This window comes from Chelonoidis abingdonii, chromosome 22 (assembly GCF_003597395.2).
Source record: "Chelonoidis abingdonii isolate Lonesome George chromosome 22, CheloAbing_2.0, whole genome shotgun sequence".
In the NCBI taxonomy this organism is placed as follows: Eukaryota; Metazoa; Chordata; order Testudines; family Testudinidae; genus Chelonoidis; species Chelonoidis abingdonii.
This window is the reverse complement of record NC_133790.1, coordinates 21056225-21074572: the sequence shown is the minus strand read 5'-3', so window position 1 is coordinate 21074572 and position 18348 is coordinate 21056225. Positions and strand designations below refer to the sequence as shown.

General features: G+C 46.9%; 1 protein-coding gene across 1 annotated transcript in view; it reads left to right on the top strand.

Moving 5' to 3' along the window:
* Nucleotides 1–4479: 4479 nt before the first annotated feature.
* Nucleotides 4480–18348, top strand: part of GGT1 (gamma-glutamyltransferase 1) — a 65101-nt gene continuing 51232 nt past the window's right edge. The window contains exons 1-2 of the mRNA XM_032801297.2: nucleotides 4480–4557; nucleotides 4704–4845. Of these exons, the coding sequence (XP_032657188.1) occupies nucleotides 4805–4845 (41 nt within the window). The 5' untranslated portion in view covers nucleotides 4480–4557; nucleotides 4704–4804. The remainder of the gene's footprint in view (nucleotides 4558–4703; nucleotides 4846–18348) is intronic.

The following is an 18348-nucleotide window of genomic DNA, read 5'->3' as shown; positions in this document are numbered from 1 at the left end:
TTGAACTCACAACCCTGGGTTTAGCAGGGCAGTGCTCAAGCCACTGAGCTATCCCTCCCCTAAGTTTGCTAGAGGCATTTACACTGTAGGCAGGGGGCTCTATAGCCTGGAAATACCCCAGTGAGAAAGGGAGAGAGATGGGCGTGTCCACCCAAGAAGTCTGATGGCTCAGAGGCCCAAAACTGAGTGCCCTTGGTTGACCCTAGAGAGGAATGCAGGTGCAGTTGCCTTGAACTGTGACAGGCTAATACACCTCTCCCCTGACCCATCTTTCAGCACATATAACCAGATTATGGCTCTCCAGCATGGGTACAGTGCAGGGGGGAGAGTGCCCAGGGATCCCATGCAGTAGACAGCCATCACTTGTCTGCAGGCATTGGGGAATCTAAGGAGAGCCTGGTTAATTCTGCCAGCAGGGCATGTTGGGGTAGGAGATGCTAGTGTCATGGCCCACCCCCTCCTTGGCAGAGCTGTGCTGGGACAGTGCTGATCACACCTGCTGGAGAGGTGCCTGCTGCCCCTAGAGCAGGGGTCTGCAACCTTTCGGAAGTGGGGCACCGAGTCTTCATTTATTCACTCTAATTTAAGGTTGCACATGCCAGTAGTACATCTTAACGTTTTTAGAAGGTCTTTTCTGTAAGTCTATAATATATAACTAAACTATTGTTGTAAATAAGGTTTTTAAAATATTTAAGAAGCTTCATTTAAAATTAAATTACAATGCAGAGCCCCCCAGACCGGTGGCCAGGACCCAGGCAGTGTGAGTGCCACTGAAAATCAGCTCACGTGCCACCTTTGGCACACGTGCCATAGGTTGCCTACCCCTGCCCTAGAGTCTCTGGAGTCGTTCTGCCTTTCGAAGACAGCACCCTGGGCACGTGCAGCTCCTCCCCGGGCCAGCATGACTGCCTCTGCAGAGCCACTGTTGTTGTTCTGTTTATGACTTGTATGGTAGAGCCCAGGAGCCCCCTTTGTGCTGGGACGATACAAGCCCAGAACGAAAAGACTGTCCCTGCCCCAAGGAGCTTGCAGTTGACGTGTAAGACCAGAGGCAGGCCTTGGAGCACAAGGAGACAATGAGACCGCTGTTCATAGATCTCCAGGCAAAGGAGAGCGAACAGGAGGGATTTCAAAGGGGCTAAAGGAGCAGCATTGCTGATGTTGACTGGGAGCTCCTCCCAAGCATGCGGAGCAGCATGGGAGAAAGCACAGGTGCTTGTTTGGCAAACTAAGCCCTGGGTGGCAGCCTGGAAACCAGCAGCGTTTGAAAGGTTCACTTCTGTAGAGCATTGTCAGCTACTGGCTCCCTTTAACTTCCCGGACCCCTCCCAGTCAGCCCACTCCTCTTCCTCCACATTACATGCACTCCTAGGTTCCAGAGGTTGGGCTCTTCCCTGGGGAGACTAGAGACACTAGCTCAAATTCAGTCCTGGGGTAAATGCCCTGAAGCCAATAGGGTTATGCCTGCTTACCCCAGCACTGAATTTGGCCCATGCTAGCTGCTGTTTTCCCATCATTCATACACTTTCTCTCCTGTGCAGGACACCCCGAAGCATTTGCTAAATGGGTTTTCGCAGATCACAGCAACATGAAGGTGTAGAACCCTGGCTCCTTTGTTTGCAAGAGCAGTGCCCTTAGCCGGAGTGTGAAACGCTCACTTAACCTATTGAGATTCCCTTCCGCAGCCTGGCTGGGTTGAATCCCTTCTACAGGCCCAGCTGTTCCCAGCAAACACTTGCATTGTTAATACCTAGCTCGATTGGGCCTGTTAGTGCAAGCGTCCTCCTTGCTTTTCCAGGTCAAGGCTCTGGTGGAATAACAGCCTTTCTCACACGCATGCAATGTCTGCCGTTCACACTAGTCATTTCCTCCCTCTGAGCACTATCCTTGCACTAGGGCAGGGGTAGGCATGCGAGCTGATTTTCAGTGGCACTCACACGGTCCAGGGGGCTCTGCATTTTTAATTTTATTGTAAATGAAGCTTCTTAAACATTTTAAAAACCCTGTTGTATGTAAAGTATATAATAATTTATTATAGACTTATAGAAAGAGACCTAAAACCGTTAAAATGTATTACTGGCACATGAAACCTTAAATTAGAGTGACTAAATGAAGACTTGGCACACCACTTCTGAAAGGTTGCCGACCCCTGCTCTAGGGTGGCCAGATGAAAGGGAGAAAATATTGGGACACATGGTGGGGGTGGTCCGCTAGCAGAGCAAAAAAAAAGGGGTGAGTGCTGCCGGCGGAGCAGCAGGCCGGGGCTGGGGAGGCAAGTGCTGCTGGCGGAGCAGCGAGGAGAAGGAAAAAAAAAAAGCCGAGTGCTGCTGGCAGAACGAAATATCAGGACAAAAACCTAAATATCGGGACAGTCCCGATTTTATTGGGACATCTGGTCACCCTACCTTGCACCTGCCTTCTACAGATTGGAGAGCCACCATGAACTGAGCCTGCTTCCCAAGGCACTGTCAGAACCAATGACATTCACCATCAACATTAACCATGTTAACCTTTGGAGTAAAAGGAATTTCTAACGTACTAGCAGCAGAGGCCAATGTACCATCCCCCACGCCTCCCCTGCCTGCATGTTCTAAAAAGTACATTGTCCTCCTGTGCTCAGTACAGCTGGCTTACATCTGTTAGGCAACGTTTGCCTTGTAACATCAGCCACAAAAGGCTCTTTCATGAATATCTTCATCTACATCTTTAAAGGAATTTCTGGAAGAAAGAAAACCAGGGAGGAAAGAGAGCAGCTACAGTAGACACTGCTGTAGAAGCACCAACCTCCTTCCTCACCACCTGTTTCTGGTATCTCAGCAAGTGCGTTAGCAGAACAGAGCCTAGATAGAAACGAGCGAACTCAAAACCTTCTTTAGTGCAATAGCCATCAACACCTCACTACCCTGACACTACCATGTCCTGAGAGGCATCAGTAATGCTTAGCAATGAGAGCTTTCTCTTTACAAACATTACGACAGCCCAATGATGCAGGGCAGTAGTACTCTTCCCATTTTATGGATGGGTAAACTGAGGCATAACTGTGACATTGATGTTAGAGGCAGGGTTAGGTTCCTGGCTTCTGGGTGTTACCACTAGACCAGGCCTCAAATGTAATAGCTTATTTTAAAAAAAGCTAAATCTCAAGTTCCTTTATACAAAGAAAAGTTCTGAAGTATACACTTGCGGTCCAAAGCTTGCACAGCAGGCTTCAGGCGGTGTTTGGGGTACCTGTTTCAATTAGATCTGTGTGGGAGGGGATGGTTTTCCATCAGCAAAGCCCGGCTCATCAAAACCGAATGTTCTGCTGGAATGGGACAATTCTGAAGAAACTGGCCAGGCTGACTTGGAAACCTGGCTCCCTGCCTGGCTCCTTCACCTCCAGCCTGGCTCCCTGCCTGGCTCCTTCACCTCCAGCCTGGCGGGCTGACTGGGCGTCCCAGCTACCAAGCTTCCAGGCTCACAGCTCCTCAGCAGGGTGACTCCAGTTCAGGGCAGTCCACCAAGTGGGTTGCCTTGGACTCAAGGCTTCCAGGGTCCCAGGCTGCAGGGCAGACTGCTAAGCAGACCTGGCTCCTCAGCTCCTTGTCAGTTCGCTTGGTGTGCTGCTGCAGACCCAAGGGTCCCAGGAACCCTTGGATTCCGGGGGGAGGGTCAGTTGGCCAGTTCCCCACCTGGCCAGCTCCCCAGGCCGCCCTCCTTGGGGGTGGAGAGGTGGGCTGCGTCCTTGGCTGTTTCCTGGGCAGCTGGGCTAGCCTTTCCGATAAAATTCAGAGAGGGTTTTTTTGGTTGTTCTGCAAAAAAAGTCTTGGAGTTTTCCAGCGTTGCCAACCCCAAGCTTTCAAAAGTCACGAGTCAGGCCCTCAGAAATTATGAGATTGACTTAAAATACCGAGATTTTTAAGAGCAACTACTTTCGGGCTCCATTTATGGTCTGCTGCCGGTGTCATAGCCTTCCGGGGTCACATTTTCAAGCTTTTCTCTCCTTACTTGCCTTGAAACGAAAGTTGAGATTCTCCCCAAGCCTCATGTTTCCTGGAGCTGAGACTTGAAGAAAAGCACCAAATATTGCAAGAGTGATTGACAATCCAATTGCAAGAGCTGGCAGCACAGCTGCGGAGTATTGTCATATTTTTGAAAGCTTTTTTTTCACTCGATGACCCAAGAGCAAAGGTCAGAGGGACAAAAGAGTGATTACAAGAATTATCTTTTTTTTTTAATGTCGCTACTTGACTCCACCCCCTATGGCCTGACCCCAGGTTGGGCAGTATTGTGTGATTGCTGTGACATCACAGCATGCGGCACACTGGGGTGTGACAGTGGGGGCTACCAGCCAATCTAATTTCAGGAGACAGGAACTGAAGTCCTAGGTTATGGGTCTGCTTCTCTGGTGCCCTGCATTCTGCTGAGTCATTTATCTCAGAGCAAAGGGATTGTAAAATGCTACCAGATCCAAACAGTTGTGTAATACCACTGGCACCACAGCAGAAGCAGGGCAGTGGATAATCTAGCCTGGGGTGCAGAACCCCTGATGCAACCTGTCTCCTTTGGGACCTTTTGGTAGGTACCCTTACACACTAATTAGCTCATTTAAAAAAAAACAAAACCACAGGTCACCTTTAAATTTCCTACAACTCATGGCACATGCCATCTAGTGTCCAGGCAAGGAATTGCAAGTTATTTAAGCCTGTCTAGTTCACCCTCAGGAGAACAGACAGAAGGAAGTTGCTCTCAAGTCTCCTTTCTCTTCAGGGAAGCTCATGAGACAAACTGCCAGTGATGTGATGTGTTGAAAACACCCTGTGAAATGCCACACAGACTCTGTGGAAAAATCAGGCCTCGTTCCAGGTAGGCTTGTGTGTGTCCAGATGTGTTTGTAGGGGTGAGTGGAAAGGGGAAGGAGGTGGGTATGTTGTGAGGTTTCAGGTAACATAGCTGGAATGGCCAGGATACTAGGCTGCTGCCAGATTTTGTTAGTAGGAAGGGGAAAATCTGTTGCTGTCACTGATCTTGCCCTTGCTTTTGAGATGTTAAATTACCTTAGCACGGTCTGAGCATGCCAGCTGCAGATGCCCATGATCATAAATGAAATGACCTACCTCAGTTTGAGCTTGAATTGTTCTGTCTGGTTAGCTGTCATTTCTATTGCAATCTGAGCTATAAGCAGCTGCCTTAGACTGGAAAACACTTTTTCTTGTTTTTTTAAACACGAGTACAGGTTGCCCAGCACAGTCTCTGTTACGCCATTTCCTATACAGGCAGCATAGACAGAGTTATAGTATTATTTTTAAGCACTGAACTCCGGTGATGATTGTTTGATTTGCCAGTTCTGATTCTTAACTCTCTCCTAGGTCCCCTTCATCCTTTCCAAAGAAATACCTTTTCCCCTTCCCAGACACAATTTCATTTATAAGCTGTGGATAAGAGGGAATGAATTAGGAGCTATCGGGATCTGGATGACACATACAGTGCCTCCTGCATGTCTTCACACATTGGTAGAGAGAGATTTCTGTGCTGGGTGAAAAGAGCTTCTAAACCAACCCCATCGGTGTGCATTGCTAAGCTGTTTCCCACCAGGTATCACCATGCACAGATCATCTGCCATCATGTTGCCCCATTTTCCATTTTTTTCAAGCTCTTCATGAGCTGTTTGCAAACTTCCCTGGGGTCTGATAACCTAAATTTGTATGCTCAGCCCTTTCATTAACACTGCCTCTTCCAGGTCATTAACAGATATATTGAGGAGTACAGCTCCCACTGGGCATAGGGCAAACCGTTCCTAAGCACTCCCCATGCTGAGCTCAGGCTATTTATTCCTATACTCTTTAACTTCCTATCTTTTAACCAGTTTTTAGTCCAGTACAGGTCTGGATATCACAGTCTGTGGTTACCAAGCGTCCTTGATAGCCCCTTCTGCGGCACTTTATTGAAATCCTTATCAAAGAGTTTTATGGATCATACCCAGCAGTTGTACACATATTATCCAGTTTTGCTAATAAATCATTGCCACCAGTTTACCCTGCTGGCTTGGCCTGTCACACTGCACTGATCAGACCAGGGTTATAGCTCTGGCTAATGATTTTCTCATTTAGTTTTCTCAGTACTTAGGTAGGGCTCACTGGTCTAGAATTCCTGGGAGCTCCCTTAAGCTTTTTAAAAAGTTACAACATTGATCAACTTCTGGTCCTCTAGGGTAGCGCCTGGTTTAACTCATCACTGAGCAACTTTTGCTAGTACTGTCAGTGTTTTCACAGGCGCGCTATGTGATCTTGGTGATTGATGGTAGTGTAAGAGGCTGATCCTGCAAACAGAGGCCCTGATTCAGTCAAGCATTCAGGACTTGCTTAAGTCCTATTGAGTTGTGAAGGTGCCATTGACTTCAGTGGGACTTCAACACATGGTTAAAGTTAAGTGTGTGCTTAAGTGCTTTCCTGAATAGGGATGGATTGAAGTTTGTGTGTATTTAAGTGTTTGTCTGAATCCGGGCCCCATGCTGCTGGGCGTGGAAGGTGGTAGGCTACTCTTATTAGCAAATGCTGTGTCCACTAGGGATTCATCATAGGATTGGGCCTTTGTTTCTCAGGTTGTTCCATCAGCTCTTTATTGATCTCTCCGTCTCTGGTCAGGCCCCACCCCTCCTGCCTGGCAAGAGTAATCTGGGGTAGGTGTTTCTTTGTGGTGAAGATTGATGCAAAGAGCTCAATTAGCTCACCTGCAATCCCTGAGACCTCTTTGGCTGTCGTCTTAGTTTCCACAAGGTGCAGTCACAGCGCTGGTTTTCCAGAAAGTTTCTACCTCTGACATGCCTGCAGAATTCCTCTGTTATTGTCTTGATATCTTGAGCTATTCGTTCACCGTGTCCCCTCTCAAGCCTCGCAACACCTGCTGCGGGTAGTTCTGTGCTACACATGGAACAAGGCAGTGGGGGATCACAGAAACAGCAGAGGTTTCCACCACAGTATCCACCAGCACCTTGCTGTGTCTTAGATGGCACTTTTCATCTATAGATCTCAAAGGTCTTTAACAAAGGAATTCAGCATCACTATCCCCATTTTACACACAGGGAAACTGAGGCACAGGGCAGTGAAGTGACTTGGCCAAGATCACCTCACAGGCCAGTGGGAGAGCCAATAATATCGCCCACAACTCCTGAGTCCCAGTCCAGTATTCTGTCCACTAGGTTACATTTTTCCCCTAATGTGCCCCAAACCCTGATATGGAAGACCAGTGACTTCGCTAAGGTTGCCTGGCTGTAAATGACAGCTGAACTGGGTGTGGAGGGAGCACTTCTAGTGCTGAGAAGGTGCTTTCTGTGCATACCATATCTTCCCTCTCATCACTGCTGTGGCTGTCTCCACTAGGAAAGTGGTTGAGTTGAGGCTGGGTTTAGGTAACGTGGTTGCTAAGCCCAAATCAGCTTGGCAGCTTTCCCAGTGTGGATGGCACCTCAATATGCACCACTGTCATGTAATTAGGATATGTTTTGCACCTTGTGAGGTATCATTCTAAAAGTCTTGATCTGTTAGACAGTGCTATCTCGTTGGATTGTATGTGCTATCGTCCTATGTGAAGTTATGAAGTTTGGCTTCATTGTGAGGTTGAAAACACCCACAAGCAGCCTTTCAAGTACAACAGTAAAAAGGCCAAACAATGTTAATGGCTTATTGTGGAAATGCACACAAGCACAAGGATTACCCTGGGGACTGTGTACAATAGAAACCTCTCAGAGATAGCACTACACGATGGGAACTGTTTGTCCCAGATCACAGCAAAAGAGCTTTCCAGCAAGTGGGAAGAAGATATAAAACGGGGGGAAATGACATCATGATGGGACCTCATTCTCCCTACAACACCACACCTGAAAACACCTGAGGAATAAAGACTGAACAGGGGGAAGTGATGGTCCCAAGCTAAAGAGATTTCTAGCCTGTGTATGAAAACCTGGGAAACCCAACCTGCAAAGTCAGGGCAGCTTGTGCCTTAAGAATCTACCAGCCTGTTTCTCACTCAAGGTGAGAATTTGCTAATTCATATCCTACCTATCTACTGTGTTTAAGCTCAGTTTGCGGTTTGGTTTATTTGCTAGGTAATCTGGTTTGATCTGTTTGCTATCTCTTATAATCACTTAAAATCGATTCTTTTGTAGTTAATAAACTTGCTTTTGCTTTGTCTAAAACCAGCGTGTGTGGAAATCATAACTTGGGGGAGGGAGCTGTTGTATATTTCCTCTCCACATTGAGGGAGGGGGCTGTACAGCTCTCCGTGCAGCACAGAATGGTATAATTTGGGGTTTACCCTTCAGAGAGGGGGTGTGTGTCTTAGGAACTGGAAAGTGCCCTAGCTGTGCCTTCCCATGCAGGGGCTGGTTAAAGAACCTGTCTGCATGTAACTGCAGCTGGGTGTGTCCCCACCTGGATGTGTGCTGGAGCCTGGCAGAGGGCTGGTCATAGCAGTACATTGAAAAGGGAGTCCAGGCTGGTGGGTCAAGGGGCTCAGTGGTACCCCAGTTCCTGGTGACACCCTGGCGTGGAACCCGTCAGAGCCAGTAAGCACCTTGTAGCTTGACTCAGCTGATTGAATTCTAGCCAGTGCTTCTGCCTAGAATGAACGCAGAGTCCCTGCTGCCGCATGTAATTATCAGTTGAGAAATTTGCAACATGATTTTAATAAGCTGAGAGTAACTTAATTTGCCCTGACATAACTGGCTTCCTATCAAAACAAACTGAAATAAAGAGCAGGACGTGCTTCAGGATATGCTAAGTAGCCCCATGCTACATGTGTGTGAGACACCAGGTGCTTTGCGGCGTGATGCTGGCAGCCCAGATGCCCATGTCTCAATGGAACATTGACAAATACACAATGGGAACCAGCCTGGCCTGCCTGGGTGGTGGTGGTGTTAAAACACATGTTAGACTTACCAGAATGTTTGGGTTTTTTGGACTTTATGGAATGCTTGGAAGTTGCTGCATGCATGAATCTCACTTATAACATCTGTACCCATTATAAGGTCATATTTGAGCATTTACATTGTAAGCCTCTGTGACAGTAAATCACCAGACAGGAGAGAGACATTAGCTAGGTGAAAAGCTGGTCCCAACAGAAGGTGTTATGTTCTGCCCATCCAGGAAGGCCTATGGACACCAGACAGACTAGTGTGGAACGTTAGAGGACAAAAGATTTTGTTATTTACTCTGCTCTCCCCCCATGAAGGTGAGTCATGCAAGTGAATTCTTTCCATAGCACAGGTTTGGTGCCCAAGGGGGAAAAAAGTCCAATAAAGAAGAAACTTTTTTAAATGCTGCTTGGACACGGGGGTCAAGGATTGCTAGGCATAAGCAAAAGATCTGCAGTGGTTAGCCTGGTTTAGCCATAAAGGACGTATAGAGCTTGCTTATTCTAGAAGCCTCTTACTTTTTGAAACTTAAGATGGGATCTCATTTTTGGGCATATAACTGTTTACCTGCTTTAACCTTGTACATAACTCTCTCGTTTCCTTATCCTGGATAATAAACCTTTAGATAGTTTATTATAGGATTGACTACAGGTGTTGTCTTTGGTTTGAGATCTAAGGTGCCATTGACCTGCGATAACTGGCTGGTCCTCTGGGACTGGGAGTAACCTAAATATCGCTGTGACCGTTGGTGTAAGGGACCATCTATGACAAAGGCAGGCTTACCTGGGTGGCAAGATAGATAGACAGGTTCTTTGGGTACTCCTGTGACTCCACGTTAAGGCTATTCTAGTCCCTGAGGAGGTTACAGCTTGCGAACTGGTTGGTGAAATCTAAGGATAAAATTCACAGCCAGTTGGGGGTTTGTTCCCTGTTTCCTAACAGTCTGCCTAAGGTTGGTACCCACAATCTTGAGCCACAGGACAGCTTGACACAAACGTCTCCACACAGGCTTTCCCTTCAGATGCACTGTTATCAGAACTCCATCAAAGGGCCAGATCCTGGGATGAAAACCCAATAGATTCCTGCAGGGGGGCTGTGGACTGGGGAGTGTGACCTCTGACCTCAAAGGAAAACATGTGGAGAGGGCGGGATGGTGCGGTCCATGAGGATCCAGATCTGAGAGTACAGGGGGACAGGCCAGCAGTGGGAAGGGGAGACGAGCACTGTCTGACACATTCACACACATACCTGAGTGACTCTCTGCTCACACTGTGCTGGGGACCCTTTGTGGAGGGGTCTGGTGGCACTGGCTGGTTTGTGCTGGTCCAGGCCTATCAAAGGGCTGCTGTGGGTAGAGAGCAGGTACAGAGGCATATGGCCTCTATGCACCTCAGCGCTGGCCACTGGGGGATCCCCTGATTCCTATGTAGGTCTTAGGGATGTACAAGTTTGAAGACTAAGCCCTCTGGAAGGTTTTCTTTTTTTGTTTTTGCAGAGGGACAAACCAGGCCAGAGGACCCCTCCACAGCTGCCCAAAGGGATCTAGCACATCTCAATGCACACATTTGCGTACTATTTCTGTCAGCCTGTGCGTAGCTGTGATGGCCTCAGACTGACAGTGTAGGGGTAGGGGCTGGTTGTCTTGTGGCAGCTGGCTTGGAAGTGCAGGTGTCCCTGGCACACTGGCTGCCAGCTGCCCACAACCTTGGCAGTCTGTTAAAACAAGCAGCAGTAAAATCCTCCCCAGAGTTCCCGTTACAGCTTGGTAAAGAGACCGGCGCCTCTCCCCACCCCCCAGCAACGGGAACAGCAGCAGCAGGCATGGATCAAGGCAGGTGAAAAGCAGCAAAAGCTCCTCTTTGACACTCATCCCAGAGCTAGACGCAGGCAGGCTCTTGAATTCAGTGACTCTGCAGCAAGCCTCCCCCATAGAGGGAGCTCATTGGTATGTGACTGGTGCAGGTGTACCAGACCCACTGTTGCTCACAGGCGGTGGGGCTGTAGCAACATCTTTTGTGCTCAGCTGGAGGTGCTGACGCAACTGACGAAACAAACCGCAAAGCCAGAAAGGAACAGAGTCGTGCATGGGATTGACTGAGATCGGCCCTTATTCAATCCAGCGCTGGCTAAGAGCGGACACTCTCATGTCTTCTCCATTGGTGAGCAACAGACTCACCTCAGACTCACTGCGCCCCTATTGTCATGGGACCCCACACCATTACAGCGCAGCTGTCAGTCTGTCTGCCCACCTGTGGTGCTGTAAGCACACGCTAAATAGTAACGAAGGCAGACCGTTCAACTCGGGTTGCAAGCCCTTTGGGACAGAGACCGCCTCTACTCGCTGTGTAAAGTTCCCTCGCTCCTGGGCTGCTCTGTACCACTGTTAAATAAATCATAATACAGGAGATGGGAGGTTAGGCAGCTCCGCTGAAGCTTCTCTCCCCTCCTGGTCTGCATGTTGTTAGTGTGCAAGCACTCAGCTCTGCTGTGGTTCGAAAGGCACTAGGCTGTCCCCTTGGGTAGGGTAGCCCTGCCCGTATTCTCACGGATGCATTAGCACTTGTCCATGCTACGTGCTTTAGTAATGTTCTACCCAAAGGAGCTGGCCTGCTGCACACACCCAGCTTGACTGGTCTGCCCAGTCAGAACGAAGTTTAAACATTTTGTCCCATGATCCCCACATTCTAAGGTCCGGGGGAGGGGCTCTCCTGCTGCTTTAGAACAGGAAGGTGGCAATGGGAAGCTTCCCATCTGTTTCTGTAAACTTCATGGTCACTATCCCAGTTTCACACCAAATCAGCCAGTCGTGTCAGCAGGGGGTTAAGGCCCATCGAAGTCATGGGGAATTAAGCATGTGCTGCAAGTTAAACATGTCCTTGCATGCTTTGGCCTTGGGGAGGAGTCTACCCCATCCCCTGGTGCAGCCGTCTCTTGTACTGTTTGAGGACAGCGGTGGCAAACTCAATCTTTGTTCGCTAAGTGTTCATCCTGCTGCTTCTTCCCTTTCTAAGGTCGTCATCTTTTGATTCTGACATCACAATACTTTCCATAGACACTAATTGTGATAGATCAACCTAGAATGAGCTAAAACTACTATCCCCTGGGCAGTGTTAGTACCAGGAGTGAATGAACTTTTCAGAAATAAAGGTCCTATTTAATGCCAATAGCTCCCATCAGAAAGAATAAGGGATAGGAAGTAGAGGCCAAAAGAGTCCAGCTCACAGCATCTGGGTCCATTCAGGTCTTGACTCTGCTGCTGGGACTGACCATAATGGTTCTTGGACAGAAAAGGAAGTGGATTTGTGCAGCTATCGAGAGTGGACTTTGATTACCCATGGAAACAGCCCTCATTACTCTGGGTTCAGCACTCTCCCACCTTAGTAGACTTTAACAGGAATCAGTCACCAAACAGCTCCTTACTGCAATCGGGAAGTTTGACATTAAGTCGCAAGTACTTTGAACTTCTTTTCTACTCCTTTGTTGCAATGCAATGCACCCTGTTTTGCATGAGGAGTCTGAGCTGTCTTCATGTTTTATTCATTTCTCGTTTACACTGGAGGAGAAACCAAGCCATAAAAACCAGCAAAAACAACCCACACAGCTCCATGGATTGTGCAGTCAAATCACAGCCAGCGATTTCAGTTGCCATTTCCAACTTCGTCTGGGTTTAATGTATGTGTTAGCGAAGTGACAGAGAGGTGTTTTCTATTGACTGGAGACAGACACTTTTGAGTTCTGATTTCAGCTCTGACACTGATTTGCTCTGTGGCCTTAAGCAAGTCATTTTAATCTTCTAGGTCTCCGTTTTCTTGTTTTTTACCGTGGGGGTAATGATACTTACCTCATACAGTGTTGTGAGGATTAATTGACCCTGTCTGTAAAGAGCGTTCAAGATTACAAGTGCTACCTCAGTGTAAAGCTTTGCTATGATTATCAAAGGCATGGGGAAAGATGGACATGTGGCATTTGGGGACCCACTTCCAACTGTTTATACTGCTTTAAAAAGAACAACAACTCTACCCTGCATCCCACCCGGGCAGTTGCACTATTCTACATTTCCTGGCCAAGCTGGTCCGTGTGGCTGTGCACTGTAACAGCTGCATTCCCCCACAGGGGTACCTATCGTTCAGTGGTAGGGGAGCTGGTTCTTTTACATATAGGGCTAAGACCTCTCATCTGCTGTGCAGCATGGAGGAGATTATACAAATGTACTTACTGGACAGACTGCCCGGTAAGGACATAAAGGAGGAACTGTCATAAAGCATAATTCCCAATTCTGAACCTTAGCGTCCAAAAGTGGGTGCCTGCATGAACCTCCAAGCTTAATTACCAGCTTGGATCTTATAGCGCTGCCACCAACAGGAATTACAGTGCTCCTCACTCTGGTCTCCCCAAAACCTTCCCTGGGGGACCCCAAGACTCAGATGCCCTGAGTCTTACAACAAAGGGAAATAACCCCTCCCCTTGTCTCCATCTTTTCTTTTATTTTCTCCCCCGGCTTCCCCTCCTGGATGGCCCTGAACGATCACCCTATTCAATTCCTTGAATTGCAAAACAGAGAGATCAAGTTTCTTTCACCCTCAGTCAGAGTCCCTGCAAAGGTAAGCTTTGCACATCTGACACAAAGAAGATTTTCCCTTCCCCCCGCTGTTTCTTCCTCCCCACCAATTCCCTGGCGAGTTTAACTAGGAAAAAAACCAACAGGTCTTAAAAAGAAAGCTTTATATAAAAAGAAAGAAAAAAGACATAAAAAATTATCTCTGTATCAAGGTAACAATATACAGGGTCAATTGCTAAAAGAAAAAAGAATAAACAGCCTTATTCAAAAAGAAATACAATTAAACATTCAGCAACTACACACATGTAAATATAAAAACCTATATTGTCTTATCCCTGTACTTACAACTGGGAAACAGAAGATTAGAAGCTTGAAGATAGAAAGATCCTCTCAGAGCCGAGAGAGAACTCGACAGGTGAGAAGAGACAAAGGACACACACCCAAAACTTCCCTCCCTGAGCTTTGAAAAATCCGGTTTCCTGATTGGTCCTCTGGTCAGGTGTTTGGTTCCCTTTGTTAACCCTTTACAGGTAAAAGAAACATTAAGCCTTAGCTATCTGTTTATGACATAAGTCATAAGAGACATCCTCTCCCCCTGCCTCTGCCTCTACCTCTGGCTCCTGGATAACACCTCTCTTGGGCAGACACCTGTGTCTCTCTCTCCCTCCTGAGCAAAGTTTTAAGGCTGCACAGCTCCCTGGATTATACAGTGATGTGTCCAGGAAGCCAGACTCCCTAAACAGGCCAGTGTCTGTGCTTTGCTCACTCTCTCTCTGAGGTCTATGACAGTGTATTACCTGCAGTTACAAGTTACCACACAGCTCCTTCTAAGCAAGCACTTTTATTCCTAAGGTGAAAGCATTACAGAGAAAACATGTAATAAAAAACCCTCTATGCATGTAAAATACTCACCAGTGACCACCCAGCAGTCTAGGTATTATAAGGAACATCCCTTTTTTAAATAGAAAATAGCCTGTCCTATACTTCATCCCTGTACAGCAAGAGCAGGAGTTGCTGAGTGCTGCAAAAAAGCAGCAAGAAATACCCCTCGTGAATGTGAGTACTTATTATTATATTTTATTTATTATTAATTAATAGCTGTAATTGGCGGGGGGCAGCGGTGCTAAGAAAACAGTCCCTTATTTTTGAAATGCAATGCTGGCAACCCTACAGCATTCTTATGGGGCCCTGGTGGGTCAAGTCCTTCCAACCCATTCTCAAGGCCCGGGCTCCCCCTTGGGCAGTAGGGTCTGGGTGTTTGCTGGATCACAAAAGAGGCCCCGAGTCAGTTTAAACTCTGGCTATTTAGTCTAACGTCCTTTTATTCATTGGTTTCTGGATAATCTAGTTTGAACTAATATATGTGAGCCTCCCCAAGTGGTGGTACCTTTCTGTGAGATAATCACCACTATTGTTTTTAATTCCTGGAGGAGCTGGGACAACCCACCCCCCACTGAGTAGAAATGGCTCCCCATGGAGTTGCAATATCTGTTGCATCTCCCCCCCAGAGAGATTACATGCTATCCCACCCCCTCAATAATACATAAACTTAATACAGTAAGGGCTTTCAAGGTGCTTGACTGGCATCATGGGGCAACCCGTTAACTTACTTCCTGGACAGCATTTAAGCCATTACCTTTCCTCACGTCATATTTCAACAATGAATATAATAAACATTCTGCTAGAAAGGCAGCATGCATCTGTGACATCTGTGACAATATCCTGGACAAACCTTAATGAATTAAGGTTAAGTAACTTAAGAGGCCATTGTATTAAAACTGCAAATGTTCATGTATTGTTATGACATTGCATGGAATGTCTCTAGGGAAGAGACCTGCCTAATGTAAACTGTTAGATGTGTTATGCACTTCAAAAGACTGTTTTAAGCACTGTGAACTTTTAAAGGTAAGTGGACTTTCCAGGATATCTCTAGGCAAAGCTGTGTGCAAATGTAACTCCCCCAGTTATGCCAAAGCCCAGCCTTTTGAAGCTGTGCCCTCAGGAGAAACCCAGTGTCTCTGAGTTACTTATTCACAGATCGAAGACCCAAGTTGTTTAAAGAAGGGACTAAACTTTTTATGGGGGTGCTTGTTCATAACCACCTTGACACAGAATGTGTAACTACAGGAAAGCACCTTGGTGAGGTTTGAAGTACTGTTCACCTGCCAGATCTCTTTATGAAGTTGGAGTGATCCCCTGTAACCTTATTTGCATGCATTTAGGTGCTTTTAATTTTTTTTACGTGTTTTGTCTGCAGTGCTGTCACCTTAAAAATAAATGTGCTTGTTTAGAAGGCGCTGTGTGGGTCTTTAACCATGAGCATTGACGCTCTGTATAGCCTCTGAGGAAAGCAGGCCGAGCAGGCCTGTTTAGGCAATCTGACTTGCTGGGGTATTCACAGCATAGGTAGGGAACTGTACAGCCTGGAAGTACCCAGGTCAGGAGCAGGAGAGAGAAATAGAAATGCGGGTCTTCACCCAGGAATGGTCACCTCACTCTCTTGTGCAGACACCTGCATCTCACTCCCTCCTGACCCTGCACAGCTCCCTGATTTATAATGTGAAATCCCCAGCAAGCCAGACTGCCTAAAAGGCCAGCCTTTGTGTATTGACAGCAGTTACAAATGATCACACAGATCTTTCTAAGCAAGTCCCTTTATTCTTAAGGTAAAAGCATTATAGAGAAAACATTAAAAAAGTACCAACCCAGCAAAAGACCCTATAGGCATGCTAAAAAGCTTATGAGAGCTCACCGCCAACCTCAGATAGCTGTCAGTCCTTCAGACCCTCACAACTAAGTTGTCCATGTTGTTGTCAATCTTTAGAGCAGGAACCAGAAGGAAGGCTGGGGTGGGTCACCCATTTCGTTATACAGCCTGGGTCTTAGATCTTGGTCTTTTGTAACAGGTAATCAGGAAAAAATGACCTTCTCTTGAGGGCATAGCTTTAAAAGTCTAGTTTTTTTTTTATATAACTGGACTTGGGGAGTTTGCATTAATTTCCCCCCATCCCCAGGATTTCCAGGAAATCCCCTTTACACGTAGTATCCCAAAAATCCATGCCTGTCTGGCACATTTTCAATATAGTCCTTTGAACTCCCAGGTCTCACGTCTGTCACATCTCCCTTCCTGCCCCACACTTCTCCCAATCCCCCAGGAGAGATTACCTACAGTCTCAGCCCACAATAATACATAAACTTAATACAATAAGGACTTTCAAGGATCCAACAGGAAATTGCCATATCTGTCACAAGTGTGTTTACAGGGTCCTGTCCACAAAGGGTCAGAGTCTGTTACAGCCCCACTTGGGGAAGCTTGGTTCTTTAGCGCATGCTTTTAGCTCCAGAGGTCCCCAGTTCTTCAGGGTGTGTTGGATGGCATCACCTAAGCAGGACGCCAGCTCTCAGCAACAACTCTATTGGTCCTGCAAACTTCTGAACAATATTTTGTGCCTGTAGCTGGTGGTCTTTCTGCGGTGGGAGGTGGGCTACAGGGGGTCAATGGATGATTGACACCCTTTGTCTCTCCACCTCCAACTTTGACACTCCTGCTCACCAGAGGGAGGAATAGCTACTGTTTTCAATGAGTTTAAAGCCGGGGGAAATGTTCTGCCCCCTCTTCCATGCATGGTTTATAGTTCGTAAAGTGCTCAAAGATGCAGGTGGATGCAAGACACTGCAGGAAGCCACTAGCATGATTACAGTACAACACATTAAAAATCCATAGCATCCTAAATGTAAGCAGTAACATAACACATCACGCACCTCTAGCCTCTTTCATCCCAGGAATTCAACGTGGTTTGCAAAAGCTTCGCTCCCTTTCTGGGAGTTAGGAAAGCTTTTTACAATAGGGTAACTGAGACAGCAAGAGAAAATGCCTCACCCAATGTCAGAGTAAATCAGGGATAGCACCAGGAACTCAGGTCTCCTGAGTCATAGGCTTGGACAATGGCCAACAGGACATCTAGGTCAGATGTACGGAAGATGTTGTTTATGCCATGTGTGTAAGCAGTGCTGTACAGTATGAAGGATGTGTCACATAAAGGCCATGAACCCTACCACAAAGCATTTATAATGAATGGGTACAGGACAGCCTGGTGCCATATTGGTAAAAACAGAAGGGTACCGGCCAGTGTAGCTGGATTCCTTTTTCTATACAAAGTCTATAGTTTATGGTAGTAATGAGAGATGTCCATAGCAATCTTCATGCCAAAGCTGGGTGCGCAGTGGGTGTGGTCAGCATTCATTACCCACTAGTTAATAAAGGCCTTGTCATCTGTAGAGATTCTTGGTGTGAAACATCGACGTCCCATGGCCAGCTGGGTGAAGCTTCTCTTGAGGACCCTTGGGAGATGCAGATAGACTCAGACTCAGTCCAGGTCAGTTGAACTGTGTTTCATTTGGAGGGGACGAAATAAAACATTGTGACTACTCTTGTGTTAGTCAACTAACTTTTGGTAGCCCAAGTAGATTAATAGATACCAGGCTGGGCAGAACAGCAGTATGGCTTCAGAGTGCTATTGGGTCTCTCAGACTGATGGGGAAAGGGAGATGGCAGCGTTTTTTTTCTGACTGTGGAATAAGACTCCATTCTAGAGATGGAATATTATGCAGCGGCTACTCCACAGTCAAGGTTGCAAATGAGTTTCCATTATAATCCTGATGTTTTTTGCCTCCAACCTACTCCTCTGCCACTAAAATCCACAAACTAAAGGAATATCAGCCTCAACTTTGGCAGGTTAGGTCTCGGACTGAGGTTGATGTTGTCTGCCAAATATGAAGAGAATTGGACGAGGGTTTCCAGAATTGTTACAATCCTCTGAAATTAGAGTCTTCTAATCTCCTTGCAGCAGAAAGAAGAGAAATAAAACTTTACTGGACTCACCTAATTGTGTCCAGGACT